Genomic DNA, 25,393 nt, shown 5'->3' on the forward strand with positions numbered 1-25,393 from the left:
GATTATACTAATTTGAGGCTATAGCTTCTCATCAGCATCATTTCACCCTGTCTGAGGTGTCACCATTAACATTTTTGACAACTATTCATGGGACTGAATGCATGCACTAAGCAAAAACCAAAAAACATAACATTTGTGAAATGACGTCTCTTAGCAAGGGGTTCACCACTGTAATAACAACACAGCAAACTCCTAAAACAAAAATGTGCATTAAGATAAATAATGTGCCCTGTTTATGAACTCTCTCTGAACTATATAGGCTCTCCTTTGAGAGTGAGAATCATCATGGTTTGCCTTTGTTCCTCATGCATTCAGTCTCGTATCTATCAGGCAGGCCATTAGGAGGTGTGAGGTAGTACAATACAAGCCGAATGAAATGAGGGAACACCCCACCCTGTGTGCCCACCTGCCACTGAGATGTGTGTGTGTGTGTGTGTGTGTGTGTTAGAGAGAGAGAGAGAGAGATGGGGGATTTCAGCTAATATTGGGGCAATAAAATGCAAAGGAGGAGAAAAAAAGTGGTTTGGTGGCTAACAGGGAGGAGGGGTAGATAATTAGAGAGAGAGAGAAAAAAGAAAAATGCAAATGATTCGCTTCTCTTGATTTACCAGGTTTACTGTTCAATCAGGCTTTGAAGGAGATTCTCTAAAGGCTCTTTCATTCCCGGTTTAACCTGTTGGACTGATTTTATGTATTGCACATCATTTGTTTAATCAAATAACATTAGCATGCATAGCTAATATTATTAGCTCTATTACTGCAGCCTTGTAGTCACACACAGCTGCGATGTCTAAAATGTATGTCAAGGCACGTATAAATAACCATTGGGGAAAAAAAATGTGCTTGTTGGTTTGTCACCAACAAAGCAATGGCCTAAATAATAGCCTACTAATAACACTCAGATTTTGTTTAATATCCATAGACTAGTGGTCTATTCTGACTCTAAGGCCTATTCAAATTTTTGTCCGTTTTAAAAATTGCTGGCTGTGGGAAGAAAATTGCAGAAGTGGGATGGCAAATCATGTGCCTCAGGCCATTTAGGTCTGATTTATTGTGGTTTTTAGTATTTTAAGTAAGTTAAATTATTTGTAAGTCATTTTGTGGCTCTCTTGGAAAGTTTACTGAGATTCATTCCTTAACTTTCTGAGGAAGTCCTAAGCATTCCCATAAGCAAGGATACAAAAATTAATAGTGCATTTCATATGAACCAATGTTGTCTTCCATCCATCACAGCCTGGTTTGATGTTGCCAAATCAAACATTACGAAAGTAATACTATAGCAGGCTAGCCTAAAGTAGAACTCTAGAAGATAACAGGACAAGATAAGAGATGTGTCATAAAGTGTTTTCTAGTAGGTTATGTCCACAGCGCAGGGGAGGGGCTTGAGGACAGACCTATAACCGCCCATCACATCTTCAACAGATGAGACACGTGGGGAGAACAACCTCAAAGTTTGAATTTACTGACGTAGCCTACGCTGCCCATACTGTAGTTTCTACATCATTATCCAGCAAGGACGCTCTAACGCAAGGATATTATTTCTCAAGATTAAGTGCAACACAGTCCCAGACTGCCGAAAGATGCACTGTACCGCATTTTTAACGTGTCTGCTCACCGTATGCCTGATCAATCAAGGTAATTCATTTTTACATATATTTATTTTATTTAAAATTTTAGAACGTTCGCAAACGTAATTTTAGACGAGATGGACAAGTGAAAGAACGGAGCAGTTTTACTTTTAAGGTCATTTGTAAGAGCTTAGAGAATGATCGCACCACGTTATGAAATTATATCACGTCCTTTTTAAGAGAAAACGCTCTTTCCAAAGCTTTGATGAAACTATGATTTACTACCTTTATCAGCAACATAATATCAATTCATTTCTATGGTCTTCTCCGTATAAAAGTAACATTTATTTCGATACACGCTTTTTGTCCCGCCCCCACCTTTTGCTACTTTTTGCTTGCACCTGTTAAGCTTGTGAAAAAAAAAAAAAAAACTGTCGGATATTACGCGGTGCAAGTTAAACCTTTATCGGTAGTTAAAATCCGTTAATAATTAATTTAAGCCTATATCTAAGTGTGCCTGTGTATGTTTAAATGCTGGGGCGCTGGTTTCCATAGCGCATGTTGTCGTATTAGTGCAGCAGTAGCATATTCAGGTAAGGAAATAAAGGACACAAAACAAAGGCTCGTGAACATCTGTTAGTATTTCAATGCAACTTTATAGAGTCTCATTCGCCTTTTGGGCTGGAAAACCAAAAGTATAATGATAGTGTGTGCTGAAAGATTGTTGGGTTGGAAGACAAACCTAAACGTTGAGTGAGTTGTGGCGGTTTTGTCCTTAGTTGTAAGAGAGAGACGGAGAGAGAGGAAAAAAAGTGTAATTCCATAAACCAGTACTGGATAAGTTGGACTTTATAATTAAAAGTAGTGGTTAATTAGACGTCGAATACAATTAGTTGTTAAACAGACTCTTACTAATTTTCTTCCCGGAGGAAAATTTGTCAAGATTTGGTCATGTGTCTGTTTGAGTCATTCTTAGTAGTCAGTGTTATTTCATTTTCACCCGTGACTGTTTGTCTACTAGATTGACCAAACTGAGTTTACAACCAGTAGTTTAGTGCAGCATCTGTTTTTTGTTCTCTCTCTCCACCCCTCCCCCACAACCCCCCTCAAAACACACCATCTGCAATGTCACACCCTGTGTTTCTAGTTTAGCCGGTGGGTTTCTGTCAGTTTGCTGCAAAAATATCACTTTTTTTTTCTAAGAAATCTACCCTTCAGTGATAAACTGTCAAGACAAATATTGTTGTAAATGCAGTACTGAGGTCTCCGAGTTCAGACTTATTTTTGGTGAGAAATTGTCTTCAAGCAACTTTGCTTTTTTGTATTGCAGAACTAATTAGCATATTCTCATTATCTTTATGGGCATATGTCGAATGGAAGTTTAATTCTAATTCTGATTTCAGTAAATTTAGACTATATAAAGAATTTTATTTATATATTAATATGAGACTTTTTAGAATCTTTTATTCAAAGGTGAATCAGCCACTTAGAGTTACCCGTCTGCAATATTGCACCATCAAATACTGCTCCGTTTTATTGTCCCATTATAAAAGAAAGCAAATATAGTGCATCAAAGGGCTGTTTACTTTGTTTAGAGGTCCTCTGTGCAATTTATAGGGCTTGTCCATTCATGCATTTATTAATATGCTTCCCTTAGTGAAAGTACTACTGTGGAAATACTATTGTCATCCTCTAGCTTGTACTCTTTTTACTGCAGAAGTACCTCTTTTTCATAGTGGCCTTCATAGGAACCAGTTTATCTGTCATCAGGCAAGACAAGGGAGCAATTGTCCAGTCAAAAGAGAGGAGACACATTGTTTTACAACAGGATAGGCGTGTGTGTGCTTAACAGTGGCACTCTTGACTTGCAGAAATGCGTCCATTGAGATGCATGAAGTCCCCCATGGTTCTCTGTAACCTCCAGTGCACTTTCTTGGATCTACCCTGCATTTCGGGACAAAAAGTCAGGTTGTTTCACTCTTGTTATTCGGCTTCGCCAAGACCTCCTTCGAACCCCTGCTGACTTTATTGTCCGGCAGGTTTTTTTAACTAATGCGTGTACGATTGTGACATCTCCCACAGACTCTTCTCCATTTGTAATTAAATTCAACTGTATACTCCCCACCGAGAAGCCGTTATCTCACCCAGCTCCTTTACATGCACTTCTGTTGAAAAAGACATTGGGTTACATATGAATTACTGCAGTGCATACTTCTGTTCTCTTCATGCATTTCAAAAGCACCACTGAGACTGAAGTATTAAACTGTATGTATTACAATAGATGTTTGTTAAAGGGATGGTTCACCTAAAAATGAAAATCGTCATCATTTACTCACCCTCAAGTTGTTCCAAACCTTTATGAGTTTCTTTCTTCCTCTGGACACAAAAGAAGATATTTTAAGGAATGTTGGTAACCAGACAGTTGATGGCACTCATTGACTTCCATAGTATTTTTTCCCTACTATAGAAGTCAATGGGGTCCATCAACTGTTTGACAACCAACATTCTTTAAAATATCTTCTTTGTGTTCAACAGAAGAAAGAAACTCATACATGTTTGGAACAACATGAGAGTAAGTAAATTATGACAATTTTCATTTTTGGGAGAACTATCCCTTTAACCCCATTGAGGTCTAGGCAAATGTATTTGGTTTGCAAATACTCGTGTCTGTCTTTAACCTGAATACTTCTAATATTTTTTACTTCAGGTAATTTTGTAAGATTTTTTGCAGTGTTTTCACAGTAGCAGCTGGGAGGAAGCATCTGTACTTTATATGTTCATTTGAGAGCTCTTAATCCTGCACTGTTTGCACCGGGATTCAGGAAATGAAACCACCATTACAATAAAGCCGCCTACCCCTCCTTTCCCGCCTTCTCTCTCCCCCCCTCTGTCTCTCTCTTTATCTCGGGTAAGGTGAAGCCAGAGGCAGAATTCAAAATCATTTTTACTCCTGCCCCTTCACTTCAGCTCTTTTCCTCATGCATCACGTTTCCTTCTTAAGAACCCCCTTTAGGCATAACCTGACACAATATTTCAGTTTTTTTTAAATGTTTACTTTTATTTGCATAGTATGCTGCAGAAGAGCTGTCATAATCTCATTGGTTTCCGCCATATGATCCATCTTTTTTTTGGTTGCATTTCTCACCAGACCTGTTAGCGTTAAATGCAATGATTGATTTAGTTAGATATGTTGACCAACATAAAGCTGTGTTAGCTGTGCTTAATATATTGCTAAGCTTTTGATAATGGACCTGTTTTCTTATGAAAATTCACCGAAATTTTGCTTATGTGACCACACCTTAAAACTTATCAGTCACCCTCTACTTTGATTCTTTGAAAGTATTGGTCAGATCACAGAAATCTTTGGAGGAGCCCTGAGAAGATCCTATCTCAATAAAAAAGGGCTATCTCAACACAGGTTTTCAGAGCTGCTTTAAACAGCTAGACATGGGTGCTATGTTTTGCAGCAGTAGGCTTTATTAAACCATGATCGGCTAGCTTAGTGATGTCATAGATATGTTTAAGTGGTTAGCCAAAGTGTGGGTCTCGTTTTAGCTTCCTTAGCTGAATGTTTTGATGATTGGTCTTCAATAATGAACTTTACCACAGCTCATTTAGCTCACGTACAAACATACTATGCATTTTTATATACTTTAGGTTATGACTGTCTCCTGATGAATATTCGAACACCAGAATTTTACATCCTGTTTAAAACCTGACATAATATGTCAAGTATTTACAAAGTTTATGTTCATATTCACAAATATGATGTTGAGTTCTTGTAGAAAAACAGTAGTACAACTCTATTTAGCATGTTGTTGCATATGTGCAGATTGTGTGCACTTAGTTTCTGTTTTTGTTTGCCAAATTCATTGATCGCCCGCCCTTAACATTTATGGCCCGTCTCATCTGTGCGATTGGCCTGATTCATATCAAGCTGGCAATTTGAATATTTGAATACTGATACAGGGAGGGTGAGTTCATGCAAAAATGAAAAACTTGTCATCAATTACTCACCCTCATGTCATTCCAAACCCACAAGACTTTTGTTCATCTTCAAAACACAAATAAAGAGAGCGCTTTCTGTCCCTCCATTGATAGTCCACACAACTACCTCTTTGTGGCTTCAAAAGATTCATAAAACAAATCCATATGCATTGTGCGGTTTAGTCTACATTTTCTGAAGAGACACAATCACTATATGTGATGAACAGATTGAATTTAGGCTTTTATTCACATATAAACATGAGGGTGAGTATTTGATGATGATGATGATGATGATGATGATCATATTTAAAACATTGTTTTACATTCCCGCCTAAGCTGCTTTAATGATTAATGATTCCAGTAAATGATTCACTGGTCCATGCTATTCCAAATAGTAAGACTGTTTGTCTTTGTAATCTTTAAACAAAATGTAGCTAACTTGCTCTTCCACTGAAACGACTTCACATTTCTGCTGATGTCACAGATTTTGTGGACTGTTGGAAATATTCATCAGATTATATGCAGAAGATTCTGATTCCTGAATCTCAGCACTTTCTGATTCCCGAATCTGAGCAGAAGCCGATTAATCCTGGATCTAAACCGATTCGATCAGATTACGGAAGTAAAGCTGGTTGCAAAAAGCAATCACATTGAATTTAAAAACAAACATCTTTCAGTTCAAAAGTCGGCGTTTAATGACCCACTATAATGTGGTGCGGGTTAGTGCATACTGATAGTGAAAAGGCAGACGATCCGATTGTTTCTTTGGAAATGTGTCCTTTTTTTCTGCACTTTTTTGGCCTCTTTCCAATAATCCTTTGACATTATAACTTTGAAGTTTCTTTTTTTTTTTTTTTTTTGAAAAGAATAAACATTTCTTTAGTGGGAACTTTGATGTTGCCTGCTTGTGAGCTGGCATGCCTGCACAGGTAGTGAACAACAGCCGCACCTGTCCCAGATGTCTGTGCTCTCTGTCAACATGAGAGCTATACCTAGTGGCCTTCCGAAATGGCACAGATTTCTAGTTTCCTCAACAAACACAATTTATATGTAATATACTAATTTTAGTGGCATCAAAGAGCATTGGAGTATACATTTGCTCTAAAAAATTGTGGTATCCAATAGGAAGGCGTTATATTTAGGTGCGTCATGGTTGTGACCGTTTCCTTAAAGTAATTGGAATTGAATCCATGTCATGCACTTAAAGAGGTAGGAATAGATTGAAACGTCTTTTACAATGTGAGACTTTTCCGATTTATACAGTTAAGGGTACTAAGTTACCTGGAGTTAATGATTTTTTTAAATGTATTTATTATTATTGTGCCTGGAAATTGTGTGGGAGTTGGTTGGTTATATCCACTTTCACTTGTGGCTTACACTTCCTGGATATCGTTAGCCTCATAGCATAATTGCCTAAGTCATTTCTTTTAAAATATGACTTAGGCAATTATGCTATGAGGCTAACGATATGTGGGTCAGTTGAAGCTGTACATTTACATTGATGATTATGATGATTTGCATTCTAAAAATCATCTAAAAAAGGTATTTTCTTTTTTAGCAGCTATTAGGATCATGTCTTCTCGAATATATGTAGAGAGAAAAGGTCTCTGCTCTGGTAGTTCATCAATAAATACCAATTTTCAATCCAAGTTATGGTTTAAAAATACTTTTTTGAAGTTCCTTCAAAGTCTGCAGTGTATATACTGCATTTATGCTGTTTTCTAGGTAGCTTTCTGCAGATGTAGATCCTTAGGCTACAGGAATAATGAAGAAGGAGACAGTTAAGGACCTTCGTGACCTTTTTTTACAAACCTGGCCAGTCCCTGAACTACACAGGAATGTGAAAAAGATCTGATTTGTTGTATCACAGCATCATAGTGGAGAAAAAAAAAGAAAGAACAGTCTCATTAGTAGTGACATACTATCACGTCAGAAACTTTTAAACCTAACATAATTCCTGAGAGTTAATCACTCAGACAGAAAAGGCCTTGAGCTAGTACTCCCTAAGTTCCGCTGTCTATTTTTTGTTGTTTCACTCCCTGCAGAGTGGAGTTCACAGTTGCACAGCACACACCCACCAGCCATGCTTTCTGAAATCAATATTTGCTCTACTTTTGTTTAAACGGGTATAAAGGGGGTCTATATATAGAGCCAGTGCTTGAAGTGGGGAACAAAAGTGCCGGTACTCCCGAGGGGGGTGGGTTGTTGGTGAGGTCGCTCCCCCTCAGTCCTCCCCCCCTCAGTTGCAAGGGCATAGTTTTTGGTTTGAACATTGTGGGGGTTGAAGTGTGAACAGTTTAAAGGGGTCCCAGGGCATGCTCCCTCGTGATGTTTATTTATTTGTTTTATGTATTTTTGCAAAATGGCCTTTTGTGATATCATCCACACATGCAAAGTTGGTTGATAACATAACTGCAATGAAGTAAGAACCTAGTTAACTATCACTTGTTTACAAAGTGCCATGTGAAGTCAAATTTTGTTATACTGAAAATGTTAATTTCCTGTCATCTCTTGGAACATCTGAAAGCCAGGGTTTTCCTAATATCTGTCATTATTAGCTGAATACATTTTACACAACTGTTTAGTCAATAATTCAACAAGGTCCAGACTTTAAAGCTCATCTAACTTCTATTTGGCCTTGTAAAAAAGTAACATAGTTCTTGTAATTGTTTAACTATAGAATTTGTTACAATAATGATATAATTACAGGTAAGGCCATTGATGTCTCCTCATCAATCAAGCTTCCCATGCTTAGGCCAATGTTAACTTTGTTCTTTCTTTTTTTTTAATCTGTAGTATTTATGAAAAATAGCAACCCATTTAGAAACTATAGCTACAACATGCCAGTGAAAAATCTATTCCCTTAAAGTCCCCCTGTGGTGAAAATCAAGCTTTTAATGTGTAATAGACATCTTTTTATGTCTATGTGGTGTTTTTAATATGCTTTAAGACAAACCATGTGCAAATGCATAAGTCAACACCATTGCTGAGTATTTTCTCCTTAAAACTGCAGTGAACCAAAGACAGTCTCAAAAACACGGTTTGAAATCGCTGGTGTTTCTTCTGACATCACAAACTACCTTGCAACCAATCACGTCAACGAGTGGATCTCTGAGCTGGTGTGAGTGAGTGGGGGCGGGGCCAATTTGCATTCTAGTATCAATTCTTGTAAGGGTGGTCATGAGGAGTTTAAAAAGCTTTATAATTTGTTGGTGCAAGATAATATTTTCTCTTTTCATCAGTCTTTTTAGTTTATGTGGCTATTTTAGATTATATTTGACTTTCTCCATACATTTTAATGTGGTAAATTCTCAATAGAATCATCATCGCGATAGGAACAGCTTGAGCAAATCTTATCACACTTTTGGAACGCCCCTACGGTGATTTGCGCGCCACTCACGCAAAATTAAACAATTGGTCTTCAGTCATATTGGGCAGATAATTGGTCAGTGTAGGCCTACAAAAAAGCCTACAAAAGCTCAGAATGCACGATGTATATGGTTCATTAATAGTTCTATGTTTTGATATGGGCGGTCAGAGTACAGACAGCATTGCCGGTAACCAAGATAAAATGAGGGTACACTACAGATTAAAATGTTGGAGTTTTGCGTACCGCCCCATCTCAAGCACTGTATAGGATTGAATTGTTGTGGGCCCTCTCACAACTTGAGAGCCAGCCCTTTTAGAGCCCAGAGAAAGAGCTCATTTAACTCTCAATGCAAGCTCGCTGACCTCTGTGTTTTGGCACCAAATTTGATTGGTGTTTCAGTGGCTGCAAGCAAATGCTGATGTTGTGAACACAAGGGCCCCTCCAGGATCTTGTGGAATGCAAATGCCCATAGCCTTGAGGCATCAGGAAGCAGAGAGACTGGTTTAGGAAGAGATAAAGGTGCTCTGTCTGTCTATGCAAAAATACGAGACAACCTCGCTGTCTTGTGAAATGCTTTTGAGATATGTTTAACAGAACACCTTTGATGTTAGGGAATGTTGTTAATCAAAGAACACACGAAAGCTTCTGAGTCTAATTGCTCGAACATAAATTTGTGAAGATTTGAAGTCAAGACTGGCTGCCTCAACGTGCTCATTAGTTTTACGTTTAAAAGTGTCTGTTCATTTTATACTGCGTGCCATCATGTCTAAGTATGTTCATACCTTGGTTAACTGATAACCTGGATGATCTTAGAAACGTGCTGTTTTGACCTTAATTTCTCAAATGCTACGAGGATCTCATAACTTACCTGATATAATCAGGTCAATGACATGAGACATGACATCTTATTTATGTTATCTAATAATTTATTACGAAATACATTAAAATGCAATTCACATATCTTCTGTCATAAGAATGTTTTTCATTTCTAAATTAAATAAATCTTGATATTTTTTTTAGGCCCGTAAAGTCAAAATATTTTGATCTAATCATAATGAAGAAGCCACATTAAAAGAATGAAATTCTTGAAAAGGAAACCTTAAGTACTTTATCAACATATTTGATCTTCGTTCTTAAAATTCATGTAACAAAACAAATTTTCAAATATTAATTCCCTCATGACGGTGAGTCATGGTCTCTAAGTCTCTTGAAATATCAGTTAATTGTACCTTTTTATGATGAGGCAAATTTAGTTCTGATCATAATGTGGTGCAACTTTTCATTTTTGTATATTTATCAATATCAGGTAATAATTTAGGATATTTCTAGCAAAACTTTCAATAAATTGAAAGTTTTCTTGAAAATGGTGTGCACTTTTTTTTTAAACCAACTTGAATACAAAGACTTTGTTTTTAATAAATCTGCACACTTTTTAACACATTTTTTTAAAGATTTTTCCTTTTCTTTATCATTGCTCTAAACATGCTGGGTTGTTTCAACCCATGTTTGGGTCAAATATGGACAAAAACACCCATTGGGTTTAAAAATTAAACCAATGGTTGGGTTTGTGCATATTTGACCCAAACATGGGTTGAAACAACCCAGCAATTTTTTAGAGCTTTGATTTTAAGATAAGATAAGATTCTGCAGCGGCAGCAGAATGAACAGTCTGTCATAATAACCTTGAACTAGTAAATTGCTTTTGGGGTTAATGGACCTCTACGGAAGCTGCATGACTGTATTTTGTTAATAGTTCGCTATTTAGTTTAATAGCTGCTCACGAATGGGGGGCTGTCGGTGAATCCTCTGGGTCACTATTGAATCTGCCATGATCTGCTGTCAGACGCAGACATTCTTTAAGTTCCCCGGGGGCCCCTGCTATCAAATACATAATTTAGAACTTAATGGATGTGATTTCTGAGTGCACTTATCACTTATGAGTCCAACCTGCTTGATGAGTTTTGTTTTGAGAGCCATTTCAGGCCCGTCGTAGACGTAATTTATGGCATTTTCAAGGAAGCCTAATGGCTCTTATATGTTGGAGTGAGTAAAGAAGGACATTTGGTGTAATAAGACAGACTCCAAATCAATTCCCGGGTCGTCTGTGTCTCCTGGATATTCACCATGGTGGCGGGGTTGTTCTTGGCAACAATGGACACATGATCTCTTAACTGACTGATCCTCAGGTTAATGGTTTACGAACATCCTCTTGGCCTGTGAGAGCCATTATATTTCTTTGAGTCTTATATGGCATTCAATTTGACTGCTAAAATTAATTAATTGTTGATTTTATTGAAATATGCCCACAATTTTTTTCATTTAAACATTTAATGTTTCTTTAGTTATAAACATAGTATCATTTCTTTAATGTATTAAATAAGGTCCACAAGTCTGAAACCACAAAATTATTCAATTTTTCCCAAATTATATTGTTAATTCATTTTTTATTTTGGAGATTTTTCTGATTTTAATAGATGTTTTCCATCAAGAGATTTTCAGCAACATAGAGTTTTAACAACAGGTGCATGGAGAAGCTCCTGCTGTAGCACCTGTTCATGAAACAAAGAGCAGAGGGACGAGGGGGTTGGGAGGCCTGTGCCATTTGTTTACTTCACCTGGAGCTGGTTTTGTAGCTCTGAGGGCAATCTGACACTCAATCTTTTGCTTTTTTAGTTTGTCAGCTAGCATCCATTTGCTTTATGCTACTTCTACTTAATGCTCCAGTTTCACCCCAAGTCAACATATATGTCATGCTAAAAAAAAACAGACAGCTGTTTGATTTGAAATCTAATGGTGTAGATCCAGATTGTCCATTCCAGGTCTTACAAATGTATTATTACAGTTAAGGTCTTAATCACAAAAACAAACCTGGCAGGTTCGTCATCAGGGTCTTGTATGATCCTGAAGGGGTTTATTTTTTTAGCACTGACCAGCTTTACTGTACATAGTAATTTATTTTGTGAGGGGAAAAGAGACTTCAGAGTGACACAGGAGTTGCCTGGGACAGTGGTGAAATTGTAGGGGCCATTATAAAAAATATTTAAAGCTGAACTGGAAAGTCACCCTATCTATCTTCTAAAATCTAAATGCATGTTATTGATCTTATTGTGATCAATTCATCAGTGCATGTCTAATTTGCAAAACTGTTTTGACCTCGTAACATTTAATAAAAATGTCTGGATCTTCTGGACTTCTCTCTAGTGATGTACAAAGGACTTTTCCAATCATTAGTCCACTTAAACTCCATCCCTGCTGGACTCGTTGATCTGCCTTCACTTTTGAGTGCAACGCCCAATTCTCAAAATCCAGTCAACAGCCATTGCGTAGGACCAAGTCCCTGTCCTACATTTTATTTGTATTTTTCGATCACAATATTAAAGGTATAGCGGAGGATTTTCTTTTTCCGGGTGGATCATCAAGACTATTGGTCCTCCTAAGTGTCAATCATTCTGCTGATATGTTTACGTAAAGCCGTCGTACGTGCTCGTGCACACGATTCACACGATGGTGTGCGCTCAAAACACAGGTTGGGCTTCCCACTGATGCCTCAGTCGCGAAGTTTCTACTTGACAGGTAAAGTTTGGCATGCTATTTGGAGAAATCCATTTAAAATCACTGCTAGTAAAAGTTAATGTAAGCTATGATTAGCTCATGCATGCTCTCTCGTGCACACGTTTAATAGGCGTTCCCTCTCGGGAGCAGGTAGAGTGCCTCCAAAAAGTGGAGAGGGCGTTCTTTTCTAAAATTCAGGAAAATCCTCCGCTATACCTTTAAAGAAGTGATCTGTTGGTACTTGGGTTTCTTTGTGACTTTAAATACAGAAAGGCGCAATTGACCATCAGAATGAAGTATTCCAAAAAGAATATACGATACAAAATGGATTAGTAGCATTAGAAATTATTAGAATGTACATCCTTGCTCTTGCAGGTCTTGTAAAAAAACATGGCCAGGAACTGAATCTAGTTTTATGACATCTCCATACATCCGGACCACACTCCACTTAGCAGTAAGACAGAAATGTATCTTAGCATAACAATGAAGCTTATAACTGTGTGGTCACAGGCTGCATTGAGGGCTTTGAGCACAATCTTTTCTCTCCCACTGGGTTCATCTGATATTTAATGAACCTGTACACTGTATGCTTTTTGTTTTTCCAGACAGAAAACTTGCTACAGAATAATTAACTTTTAACTTTTACAGTATATATGAAAATAAATTCACGTCACAACAGCCACAGATTTCTGTTTGTAAATCCTAAATGAGTTGTGTGGAAGGTTGAGTCAAGCTTTACATTTCTTGATCCATTTCAGTGGAATTTTGTCAGAAGGATGCGGTTTTGAGCCTCAATCTTATCTCATACTTTTATCAGGCCTTCTGTTGACAGTTATCCATCCCAACTGATGAGGTCCTATTCTCAGAAGTGCAGTTGTGAGTGTGACACATCAAACCGGTTTTACTTGCTTTGGTGTTTGTCTAGAAATTGGATTCGAAGCCTTTTTCCAATTTGAATATTTAGTTTCAGGTGAATCTCATGTCAAATTGATGTGAACTGAAACCCCAAAGAGTCTGATTGAAATGGCCAACAGAAATGTTTGAGTAGCATAAAAGTGTTTTTCCCCTAAAAGCATCTATTAAAAATCTAGAGATAAAAATGTTTGAAACAAAGTTTGTTTTTTTGTTGTTGTTTTTACCTGCCGATATTTGCGTCTTTAAATTGTTGAACAAAACTTAAGTTATTTTATTTAGTGACTGTTTGTCAGAGAACAAGACTTCTCTCTTTCAGCAAAGACATGCTCTCAGCAAAAACTCTTTGAATATTCAAATCACCCAGGCAAATTGTAAATATTTAAATAATATTAAAATATTGGGGGTCAGAATAAAAAGCCACTGCAAACACCCTCTTGACCTAAAATCAAGCAAATTAGTTGCAAAATACAAACCTATTACAATATGAGAATATCATTGTACATATGTCTATTTGATTAGGTTTACTTTAGGCTTTGTGTGTTCCTTCATAGGATGTTTTCACAACGCATTGTATTCACTGTCAAACTTTTTTTTTTTAATTGTGCATTTTAGTTAGTGGCTTGGAAACTGTCACTGGAAAGTATGGAGACACTGTTGAAATCCCATGCAACAATGGCCGTGTCACGGAAGGGCTTGTTAAATGGAAATACGTAAGTTACTTATTTATTTTTCTCTCATAAATTTACAGTGTGAAATGTCTCTGGAACTTAAAAAATAATTTGGTATCCCAAATATTTCTATTGCCACTTCCCTCTCTATTATTGTTAAGACAAACTACTCCAATTTCTAGCAAAATGGCTTATCACAAGAAATCCCACCCCCAATCAGTACAACTGTGGACAACTAATGATAGTGGCTAATTTGTTTTAAAAGCACTACAGAGCCGCAGTGTTTACACTTGAACATGAATGTCAATGTATGAATGGCGTAATTGTCATTGTCTCTGTTAAACGTTTTTTTTTTTACATGCACTAGGACGTCGATGGCAACATTCTGCTGAAACATGTTGGTCAGAATGCCTCTATTTCAAACGATGCGAACTACAAGAACAGAGTGGGTATCAAACAAGATTTTGGCCTCATCATCAGAGAAGTGACCATGGCAGATCAGAGAACCTTCACCTGCATGGTGGCGGGGAAAGATGACATTTTGGAGTTCCCTGTTCAACTGGTCATTTACAGTAAGAATCATACACAATAGAACATTTTCATACTTATAATGATAGAAGTTCTGGGGCCGTATTCACAAAGAATTTTAAGGCTAAAAGTAGCTCCTAAGTGGCGAATTTAGGAGCAACTCCTAAAAATATTGGGCGTGTCTCTCGTAACTTTAGGACTCCTAATTTTTTTGACTAAGAGTAATTCACAAAGCATTTTAGCCCTAAAAGTAGCACCTAAGCCTGGGACAGTTTAAAAGAAGTCGAGAGGACTCCTAACTCACTAAGACCTATTCACAAACCGCTTTTTGTGGCATTTCACGTTGCGATGTTTTGAAATGCGTATACGGCGGCTACAGGAGCTTCCAATCGCAAGGGAACAATTTTGCATTGTAGGCATAACTAGGGATGCAATAACGCCACCAACAACAACCAAAACTAGGCTACTCATTCATTGCATGTAAACGAATTGTAACGATTGATTGTGAATCAAATTAAAATGTTCTTCTCTTTGCAAACGTAGGCAGAGGCATATAGTGACAGATTAATTCAATAATGTTGCAAAGATATTGCATCAATCCATATGTTTCATTAGGCTACTAGGCTATTTGTTTTTCCTTACTCTTTATTCATTTAGGCTATTTATTCAGTTATTCATCATCTTCCGTCCTTCGCACTACTTGTGTAGCGCATGCATTCCCAGACCTGTCACCTGTCAATCATCATCGTAGGGGAGGGGTTTGGAATCATTCCCGCGTTACAATCATCAGCCAATCAAGGTGGTCACTTCAGTCAAGCTCGTGCATGAGTAATGACGTCATCCATAGCAACAAAGACTCACTCTTAGTTTAGGAGTTGTCATTTTTCTTTACTAAGAGTAGGTCTGAAAGGCGTTGTGAATAACTTTTAAGAGAAAACTCCTAGCTAAAATCTTTTAGTGCGATTTAGGAGTACTCCTAGTGGTAAGATAAAATGCTTTGTGAATACGGCCCCTGATAACTAAGTGCTAATATTGAATGCATTTATGAACTACACTGTCTAACAGTTTCCTCTCTTTTCAGAGCTTCCATCACGACCTCAGATTACAAACCAAACGACTGCGATGGCAGTTGGAAAACTAACTAAGGTATGTGTATATTAGACACAACATGAGAGCACTGAACACTGAATGAAATATTATTTGCAGTGAAAACAGCATGAATGTGATTTAAAGACTCGACAAATTCTTATATGCACTGGAAGTTTCACATAAATCCACATATAAGTCCTCTTAATATCTGCATTAATATTGTTTGGGGTGTTTATTTTTGTCTCATCAGTTAGCGCAGTGTCGTACTGAAAGTGCCAATCCAGCTGCCAACATCACATGGTTCAAGAACAAAACTCCACTTTTGTCTGATGGAGCAGGTAGAGTGAAATATGGTGAAAGATGCAGTTCACCTAAATATTTGCCATCATTTACTCACCCTCATTTCATTCCAAATCTATGTGACACAAATTAAATAAATAAAAAACTGTTTCAAAGCTGTTTCAATAATGGGTAATGATGCTTTCCAACTTTGAAAAAGAGGAAAAAGCACCATAAAACGATCATAGAAGTGCTTCTCCGTTTGTGTGAAAGTCAACAAGTTTGTAAAAGCATAAGGGTTAGTTTCAAATTATTAGAGAGTAAATGGTTACAGATTTTTTTATTCTAAGGTGCTATTTCTTTACATTTTATATTCCTTTATTAATTTTTTTTCTTATTTTTTCAGCCATTAAAATCAGTACAACTGTGGATGTTGATAAAGCGACAGGACTGTCTTCAACACAATCTGACCTTGAGTATACAGCAGTGAAGGAAGACATTGGTGCCAATTTCACTTGTCAGATTCAACACATCTGGTCTGCTAACATGGATTCCTCCCCTCTTATCTTCACTGTGAACTGTTAGTATCTTTCTTATACTGCTTTCTTATTCTTTCTTATAGTATTTGGATAATATTATTCCTAGTTGTGCTTTTTTGGCAAGTTTTTAATCACAATGCTTCTACTTTCCTCTGTAATTTAGTTCCAAACAATCTCACTGAAAACAAATGTATTCAGAACTGAAGTGGTTAATTGTCTAATGTTGAGCATAATTCACAGAATTATTCAGAATAACCCTCTTTCCATTTGAAGTAGCCATGAAAAAGAGGCCTTATCAGAATCAAATGGCTTGTTGAATTTCGTCCAATAAGATATGTAATTTGGCCTTTCAGGAGCAGGCCGTTTAGATGTTGAATGGGGTTTTGTCTTGCCTCTGGCTATTATTGTGAAGGTACTAGTCCACTGCTAACTCTCAAATGCATTTCACACCATGAGAGCCCTCCCAAAGCCTCAACTCTTGAGCTGAAGGGCCTCTTCTGGCTCATAAGGAGCTTTTCTGAAGTGCCCTTATCTGCATGGGCTCTGGCAGGGCTTTTCTGTGCGTGCTGTGCTGTGCTGTCCTCCATGATTTACACAAACCCTCTCTCCACAGACCCTACCGAGAAGGTCAGTCTTCAAGTGATGTCCCAGGGTCCTTTTAAGGAAGGGGACAACGTGACCCTCAAATGCACTGCAGACGGAAACCCTCCCCCTTCTAGCTACATCTTCTACATGAAGGTAAATCTTCTCAGATTTTTATTTATTTATTTATATTTATATAGCGCCTTTAACCAAGGCTCAAGGTTAACCAATTAACTCAAGGTGTTCACTTTGTTCGTTCCTTAGTCGTCAGTCAGGAAACGATGGCTGCGTTTCGACTCAAACTGCTGCTAAATCTTTCTTACTTTATCTGCAGGGAGAGAAAAAGACAGTGGAGAACTCCAACACATACACCTTGACCAATGTCACCCGAAAAAGCACTGGAGACTACAAATGTTCTCTGGTGGACAGTGAGGATGTGGCGGATTCTGTACCCATCACAGTTGAATGTAAGGAAATACTTCAGGATTCTGAGATATTTTGGATTGTTTTTCAAAGTAAAAAAATGTGACCGTTAGCTCTGTCTTTTTTCCAAAAGATCTTGATGTGGTTTTTAGCACCGCTGATAACATTTCCAAGGGACTTGGCGAGCGTTTTGAGATTACTGTAGACGTTAACGCTTCAGGAACACCACAAACATCTTGGAGAAAGGTAGAAAGTGAATATCTCTTTATAAAATATTGTCATTAAAAACTAAGGCACGCATGAGCACTCACCCCTATTAAAAAACTAAACCTTATGTTGATTTCTAGTCATTCATAAATGCTGAAACTTTTTTTTAGGGCAATACCAAGCTGGATAGCCCGCTCAAGTTTGACAAGTTGAAGTACTCCGACGCTGGTTTGTATGAGTGTGTTGTTTCCATGGCTGGCCTCAAGAAGACACAAAGATTTGAATTAATAGTTCAAGGTAAGATGAATATTTAATTTATAAAGTAGAGATGCACCGATCGACCGGCCAGGGACCGGAATCGGACGATTTTGTATTCCGCATAATTTTACTAATTCCCACAGGTTTCGCGCTCACACAAAAAGCGTGCACCACTGATCTATATAAGTGGAGCGCACAAGCCTCCTCTCAGTCTCAAGCAGCTTGTGAGTCACAAGTATCAAAATGAGTGGCTTACTGCGCTTAAACGGTCAAATACACACAAAATTATGTCAAAATCCCCGTCTTGGCGAGTATTAAACAGTCAGTTTTGGAACCTAATTAGTTGAGAAAGATAACGCCAGTATATTGGATCCCATAAACTCTTAAAGTGACAGCAGTCTAATAAACCTGTTGCTGTCGGTCATGTTAATAAAAGAACAAAAGACAAAGAAAATCACTCTCTGCTCTTAACAAAATAACTTGTGTAACTAATTGAATGCATTAATCTGTATTTAATTTGTACAATTCCAGTGTTATTTTACATCTGATTACTTTAATATTTCTTACCTGAATATACTGTATACCCACCTGAAAAACTAAAGCTGTATTTTTCTCTTTATTCTATTTCATTTATTTGTGCTGTTGTTTGAAATGTATTTGTTCTTATTTTATTACTGTCTTTTTACTTTTTATTTTATGAAAATTTAATGTTTTCACTGAAGAAAGACTTTTGTTTGTATATGCTATCAATTATAGTTCTTTGAAAGAAAATCAGAATTGGCAGGTCACACTTAAAAAAAAAAAAAAAAAAAAAAAAAGGGGTCGGACAATAAATTTGCAGTCGGTGCATCTCTATTATAAAGTATGCATTTGCTTTAGCTGTTGACCACATTTCAAATGCTTTGTAACCATTGTAAATCATAGAAATGCTTTTTTGGATGACTATTTTTGATAGCTGATGACATAAGTGTTTTTGCAGGTTCTCCAGTGATCAAGAACCTGCTCAAGAAGCGTGATGGAAACGTTGGAAACAAGGTCCTGTCTTGTGAGGCTGAAGGCTTTCCAAAACCCACAGTACAGTGGAGTGTCAATGGCACAGATGTAAGTCTGAACTATCTGACACACTTCATTCTTGTTATGAAGTAATATGAAGAAATATGCTCTGGTCAAGCTAGTTAAAGGTTTTCCAACCAACTCACAAAACATCACAGAATTCATCAAATATTTGCCATTGCTAATACCTAATGACTTTCTGGAGTAGGATGATGATGATGTCATTAGAGAGCTGACTTGTGTTATTAAACAAAAGTTAAATTGAGGATACAGGAAAAACCTTGGTAATTCTCACCAATAAACAATATTCCCCAGAAGGCATGTTTTGTTTAGAAAGAAAAAAAACCTGGAATATTTCTAAATAAATTTGCTGTTTTCATGTTCATGAAAAAACAAAAGGCCGTTTGCCAGGTGTTCATGTTATTCAATGCAGATCACTGGGGGACAAGGCAACATGGCATCATTCTTTCAAAGCAAGGAGCGAAATTATATTTGTTCACTGTGAATCGTGATGCTGTGATAGAAGACAACTAATATGATTTCCATCTGTAATATTTTTAAATGTATGTATATGCACTGCGTGATAGTCTTCTTAGTCTCAATCTATAACTAAAGGACTTTCTTTGGCTTTTTAAGTATCTTTTTTTTATTATTATTAAAACCTGAAACTAAGCCTTCCTTAAAGCTTTTGTTATGACATTTCTGAGCATCTGAGCTCTTTTTGAATTCTTCTTCCAGGGTTTATTGCTGCTTTCAACAGTGAAAGAATCTGAAAAGAGTAAAACTGTGCATCTCTTATTTTGAACAAGCTAGCAGCACATTTGTGAACTGATAAAGATGTTCTCACTGTGACAGCAGTAACAATGGGTCAGAATGTATTTTGTTAAACAAAGCAGTTATAGTACCCATATCAGGATGCACTAGGAGAAGGTCACTATTCAAACACACCAGACAAGTAGTGCGCTTGAGTGGGTGCAGGAAGCGATTAAAAATGATGAGGCTTTTACATACATCCTGTATTATGTGGTTCTGTATTGGTACAAATTGAGCTGTCAGTGCAACTCATCAGATGTGCATTACCTCATTCTCTGTGTACCTTCTGCTTTCTCTTTGTCTAAGTACATGCCTCCTTAAAAGTGAAACTGTTAGTGCACAGGGCAATAGCGCTCTCTAGTGGTGACCGTAATCCTTTACAAAAGAGCTTGTACTTCCCATATCGTTGTTTTAAATATGTCAAGTTATAATAGCTGTGAATGTTTAATGTTGATGTTATGTGCTGTATTCGCAGGTTTATGAGAGTACTTATGTGGATGGAAAAGTCACATACTACATCACTATCACTCCAAAGGTCAATCTCACCGTGTCCTGCACGGTCTCTAATGCCTTGGGCTCTGTAAATAAGAGCGTTAATGTGTCACGTAAGTGTAACCTCTTTCCACTCTTATCTGACTTCCGAACCCTCATGCATCACAGGATTTTTCCTGTATAGTTTATTGAAGTTGTTTAATTCATTTTTAACAAAATCATTAAGACAAAACTTTTAAAAGAAGAATATTTGTAAATGGCAGTGTTTGACATCTGAAATGACACTTATTAAATTCAAGTCACATCCCACCAAGATCAAGTTTGTGTTCTAATCTAATATAATGACAGTAACACCTTACAATAAGGTCCCATTAGTTAATGCATTGACTAAAAATAGCTAACAATGAGTAATTTATCATCTTTAACGCTGGTTAATCAAAATGCAACTGTTCATTGATTAGTTCATGTCAGCTCAGGTCCATTAAATAATGTTAATAAGATTTAATAAATTAACATTTAAGATTACATTTTAGTGTTAATGTTAACAAATGGAATATTGTAAAGTGTTACCATAATAAATATAATAGAGTAGCAAATATATTTTTGTGTAGCTTTTATTTGTTGACCTTAGAATATCATTTACAGTACAAGCGCACTTTTTTTCAACTCGGTTTTAATAAAAGTTTTGTCTAAATGGTTTGTCTGGCATTAATATCCAAGTGTTAGATAACAACATTACATCATGAAAACTCTTGCATCTTTTATTAGAGCTCCTTTTTCCTCGTGCTCATCTTCTGTTCTGTTTGTCGGGATGCTGGTCTGTGCTCTGACTAACACATGCTTTCACTATAATCACTATATATTTCACTATGCTTTATATATAATTTATATTTATATATATCGATATGTTTTGCCTAAACAACCCTATATATAAATAATTAATACATAATTAAATAAATAATGTATATGTATGTGTATATGTTTAGCCATATATTTGGGTATATAATTTCTTCAGTTCTCCTATGCAGTAGGCTTTTCATTCCATAATTCAATACGAATGCAAGTTAATGATTTTTATATCTGATTACAGTTGTTGAGGACCTGACATTTTCAAAACAAGGTAAGATGTTGAGCTGTTATCTACAGTCAGGTCTGGCACTGTGTACGGCTTTGCACTACAGAGGAAGAGAGCATATGCCAAAACTCAGTGCCTGTACTCAATTTCATAAATGCTTTCAGTTTGTACAGTGTAGAAGAATACATGTCTATTTTTTTTTTTAAGAAAGCTAAAACAAAGGTGCTGAGATGCCCAGCATCCTGACAAATATTGCATCAGCATCTTGTTTATTTTTGTTTAGTTAATGAATGGTTTATATAAGTATTCATCCAGTTGTCTGTCTTCCCCTTCTCCTTTGTTGCCCATATGTTATTCTGACTGTTTTATCTATTTCTTAAGCAGATCAGAAAGATGACAACAGTGATCCAGCACTAGCTGTTGGCATTGTTTTTGGCCTGATTCTGGCCATTATTGCAATCGGAGTAGCCTATTGGCTGTATACGAAGAAATACAGGTACTGGCATAACATCCACGTCTCAAACAGTAAAGATATATTTGCACTATGCTTATGTCATTCAGATTTGTTTTAAAGTGGTAGATTGTCTTTTTTTTTTATATATGAATGTAGGCAAGGATCCTGGAAAACCGGAGAAAAGGAAAATGGATCAGCGGAGGAGAGCAAAAAGCTGGAGGAAAATCAAAGCCAAAAAGCTGATGTGTAATGTCAAAGGAGCCAATCAGGGTGAGATGGGAACAGATTTCTGAAACAACTGAATATATGGGAACAATATTAATAATTTTTGTTGTGTGTGGGTCATTCTTGTAACTGTTGAAAGATATAAATAAATAATAATAAAAAAAAATCTTTAAAGAAGTCTTTTATGCTCACCAAGGCTGCATTTATTTGATCAAAAAAATAACAATAGTAAAAACAGTAATATTGTGCAAAATTATTATAATTTAAAATAACCGTTTTCTATTTTTATATATTTTAAGTTTAGAATTTTCAGCAACCATTGCTCTAGTCTTCAGTGTCACGTGATCCTTAAGAAATCAACCTAATATGCTGAGTTGCTGCTCAATAAATATTTCTTATTATTATCAATGTTAATATTTTAATAAACTGATCATTTATTTTCTAGATTATTTGATAAAAGAACAGCATTTTTTTTTAAATACAAATCTTTTAGAGTCTACTGTTACTTTTGATTTAAAAAAGATTGTATATGTGGATCCTTAACGACCAACTAAACTCCTCTATATTATGTATCTTGTCTTTCCTCAGGATTTATGAGAGATCCGTGAGGGAAGGAGTAGAAAAACTGGTGGAATCTGTGAAAAATAAAAATTTCAGAAGCTGTAATAAAGGTCCTGACTAGCTGTGTCAGTTACAATTCCACCATAATCTGTAACGTGTCTGTGCTGGGAGATTTAATTAATAATGTGTGTTGTAAAATATGTGAATCTTTTGAGGTGAAGATCAAGCCTGTTCAGAAACCTGTGTCTGTAAAGTGTTCATCCATAATTTTGGGTTTCATATTTGATCCCCTCTGGAGAAAAAACTCTTGTTTTTTGTGTGTGTTTGTGTATCAGGTATTTAGTTAATGCAAATTTTCATTTGCAATTTCACATGGTAGAAACACTGTGGCCTTTAATATCTGCAATGGACTTTTCCTGTAGAATTACACACAGTACCTAATCTGTGGCATGATGTGAAGCATGATTTTCAGATTTATACTGAGCACTTGGCTAGTTTTCAGGTCTTAACAAGTCAATGAGCAAAATTTATATCCATATATTATACTTGTTTGCATCTAGAAGACCATTATTTACCAATATAGACCTTATAAGCATTTTAATAAAGACTGACCTTCAATTTGAAGTTAAAATGTCTAAACCGGACAGATTACATATTGTGATTTCAGAAGTAAGCAGATGCAGGGACCAATGCTTGTTTGTTAATGAAAACCATGCCTTTTGCTTAAACTGTTTAGCATACTGTTTTCAATAACTGAAGACCATGTTCATTTAGAATCTTAATCAGATCTCAATGTATATTTACACTCCCTTTTTTCTCAGATTATCACCTGTTTCGTGTGTTCTTTGTTTCATTGTTTTGTGGCAGAATTGTATGTGATCTGGATTACTTGTAAATATGGTAAACTCTTTTTTCTATGTTCTATTTATATTGTTAAGGTTTAGCTAAATGCCAGTGTTTGACATTACGATAGCTAGTTTTAGTCAATTTGTTGAATGGTACAGTACAATTGATGGTATTTACTTGCAGGCTTTAAAACTGTGAAAATCTTTCAGTTTGCATAGTGGTGTTGCTGTATTCCCAGACTTCAGTGCTTATTCTGTGCATTTAATCCATCAAACCAAAGAGGTTGAATGTGGTCATGCAAGTATTGTACATACTGAACATTGTTTTGTACTCCTAGTTCAAATAAAGTGTACATTTTTAGGAAAGTGTTAGTTTATTCTTTGCTGTTTTGTTGACCGTCTTTCCACGCTGTATGCTCACTGTTAAAAAGTTTGGGGTCTGAAAGGGGTCCTTTTTGTTTTTGAAAAGTCACCATTTATTTGATCAAAAATACAGTAAAACTAATATTGTGAAATATTACAATTTAAATGAACTTTTCTTTCAATAATCTGCAAAAAAAGAAACTTCGCTCAGGATACTGTATTTTAAAGATAACTGAGTAAAATCCAAATAAGTTTTACAGATATCTTTATTGGAAAGTGTTTAAGCAATGTTTTCATGATTGTTCAATGACCGATAAACAATTATTGCACATGCATGTAGAACAGTCCTTAAGACACTACCAGTTTAAAGATGTAGACAGTTAAGTTCACAGTTATAACTTCGAGGACACTAAAGAGATCTTTATACTGATCCTGAAAAACACCAGGAGAATGATAGGGTCCCTGATCACCTGTGTGAACATGCCATAGTCCTGCTGCAGGGAGGCATGAATCTTTATGTTCATACAAATATTTACACGCATGATCCTTCAGAAACCATTCTAATAGAAAAATTTGACTAGTTATATCAGAATCTCAGTATTTGTAGCATTAGGTGATGACTGCTCAGTTGTAGCACATTACAACAACATTCCCATAAACACCACCTAATGTAACTGGGTCATCATATGGACGTTGCAAACCATGTCCAAAAAATTCCATATTTCTTTAGTAAAATGACAGACCAAAATTGATTGATGGAGATGGATTTGATTACTTTTAAAATTAGGCAATAGAAAATATAGAATAAAACAATAATATACATTACAAAAACAAATAGAAAAGTTTAACTATTTTGTGGTTGAAGAGGTAGGCTAATTGTTGGGGAACCCTGCTCCATGGACTTTGGACTTTGTCTTTGTCTTGTAAGGTAAATTGGAGAATGGCCTATAATGTATTCAAATGGTTAGCACCTGTTAAGTCTCCCCCAACAGTTTTTATTTCTCAGTGCAGCTGTTGCTGTCCATGGTGCTGTAATAGGCAAAATATTGATATATTGCAACTGCGATCAGATGAGCAGGTTTGATAAGAACAAACTCACCATTAACATTACAACACAATCCATGCATCATTTTTTTTTTTCTCTCAGGACAATCAAATGGCTGTAAAAATGACAAGTCTGACAAGTGATAAGCACAAAATGAATCACACAGACCCGAGAGACACTGCTAAGTAAGTTGTGCATAAAGTTTTAATAAATAATAAACTTTCAACATCATACAGCTTGACAAAACACAATGAGAATCTGGATAAACTTGCAATGTCCTCTGATGTTTTAGAATGTTACTGATCCTAAGCTTTGTATCAATTGTTATATATTTATTTTTTTACTTATTACATATAGTATGTTTTACCTAAAATAAACAGATGTTTAAAGCTGCATCATTATTGTGTAAACATAACATTTTGCATAATGTAGGCTAGTTGATTCTGAACAAACTCTGTCAATAAAGCGCAAAATAAAAAAGCAGCCCCATGTGGCATAAAAT

At 36.3% G+C, this 25,393-nt stretch overlaps 1 protein-coding gene across 2 annotated transcripts; it reads left to right on the top strand.

Moving 5' to 3' along the window:
* Nucleotides 1–1,420: 1,420 nt before the first annotated feature.
* On the top strand, nucleotides 1,421–23,846 carry alcamb (activated leukocyte cell adhesion molecule b). Of its 2 annotated transcripts, XM_084418266.1 has the most exons (16): nucleotides 1,421–1,635; nucleotides 14,005–14,102; nucleotides 14,428–14,632; nucleotides 15,670–15,734; nucleotides 15,928–16,015; nucleotides 16,363–16,536; nucleotides 17,109–17,233; nucleotides 17,412–17,544; nucleotides 17,634–17,746; nucleotides 17,878–18,004; nucleotides 18,945–19,066; nucleotides 20,307–20,436; nucleotides 21,414–21,443; nucleotides 21,783–21,894; nucleotides 22,009–22,122; nucleotides 22,666–23,846. In XM_084418266.1, the coding sequence occupies exons 1-15, from the start codon at nucleotides 1,581–1,583 to the stop codon at nucleotides 22,100–22,102; spliced, it is 1,671 nt and encodes a 556-aa protein (XP_084274392.1). In that variant the 5' UTR covers nucleotides 1,421–1,580; the 3' UTR covers nucleotides 22,103–22,122; nucleotides 22,666–23,846. The 2 variants fall into 2 exon arrangements, with proteins under 2 accessions (XP_084274392.1, XP_084274393.1); XM_084418267.1 differs by lacking the exon at nucleotides 21,414–21,443.
* The last annotated feature ends 1,547 nt before the right edge of the window (nucleotides 23,847–25,393 follow it).

The sequence above is a fragment of the Rutilus rutilus genome (genome assembly GCF_951802725.1).
Source record: "Rutilus rutilus genome assembly, chromosome: 9".
In the NCBI taxonomy this organism is placed as follows: domain Eukaryota; kingdom Metazoa; phylum Chordata; class Actinopteri; order Cypriniformes; family Leuciscidae; genus Rutilus; species Rutilus rutilus.

What these genes read in the sequence shown, in the direction of transcription:
- alcamb (XM_084418266.1), top strand. Translation starts at nt 1,581, where the DNA reads ATGCACTGTACCGCATTTTTAACGTGTCTGCTCACCGTATGCCTGATC. An exon ending in TCTTATCTTCACTGTGAACT is followed by an intron (nt 16,537 to 17,108) that starts GTTAGTATCTTT and finishes CTCTCTCCACAG; the next exon opens with ACCCTACCGAGAAGGTCAGT. An exon ending in TAAGAGCGTTAATGTGTCAC is followed by an intron (nt 20,437 to 21,413) that starts GTAAGTGTAACC and finishes ATCTGATTACAG; the next exon opens with TTGTTGAGGACCTGACATTT.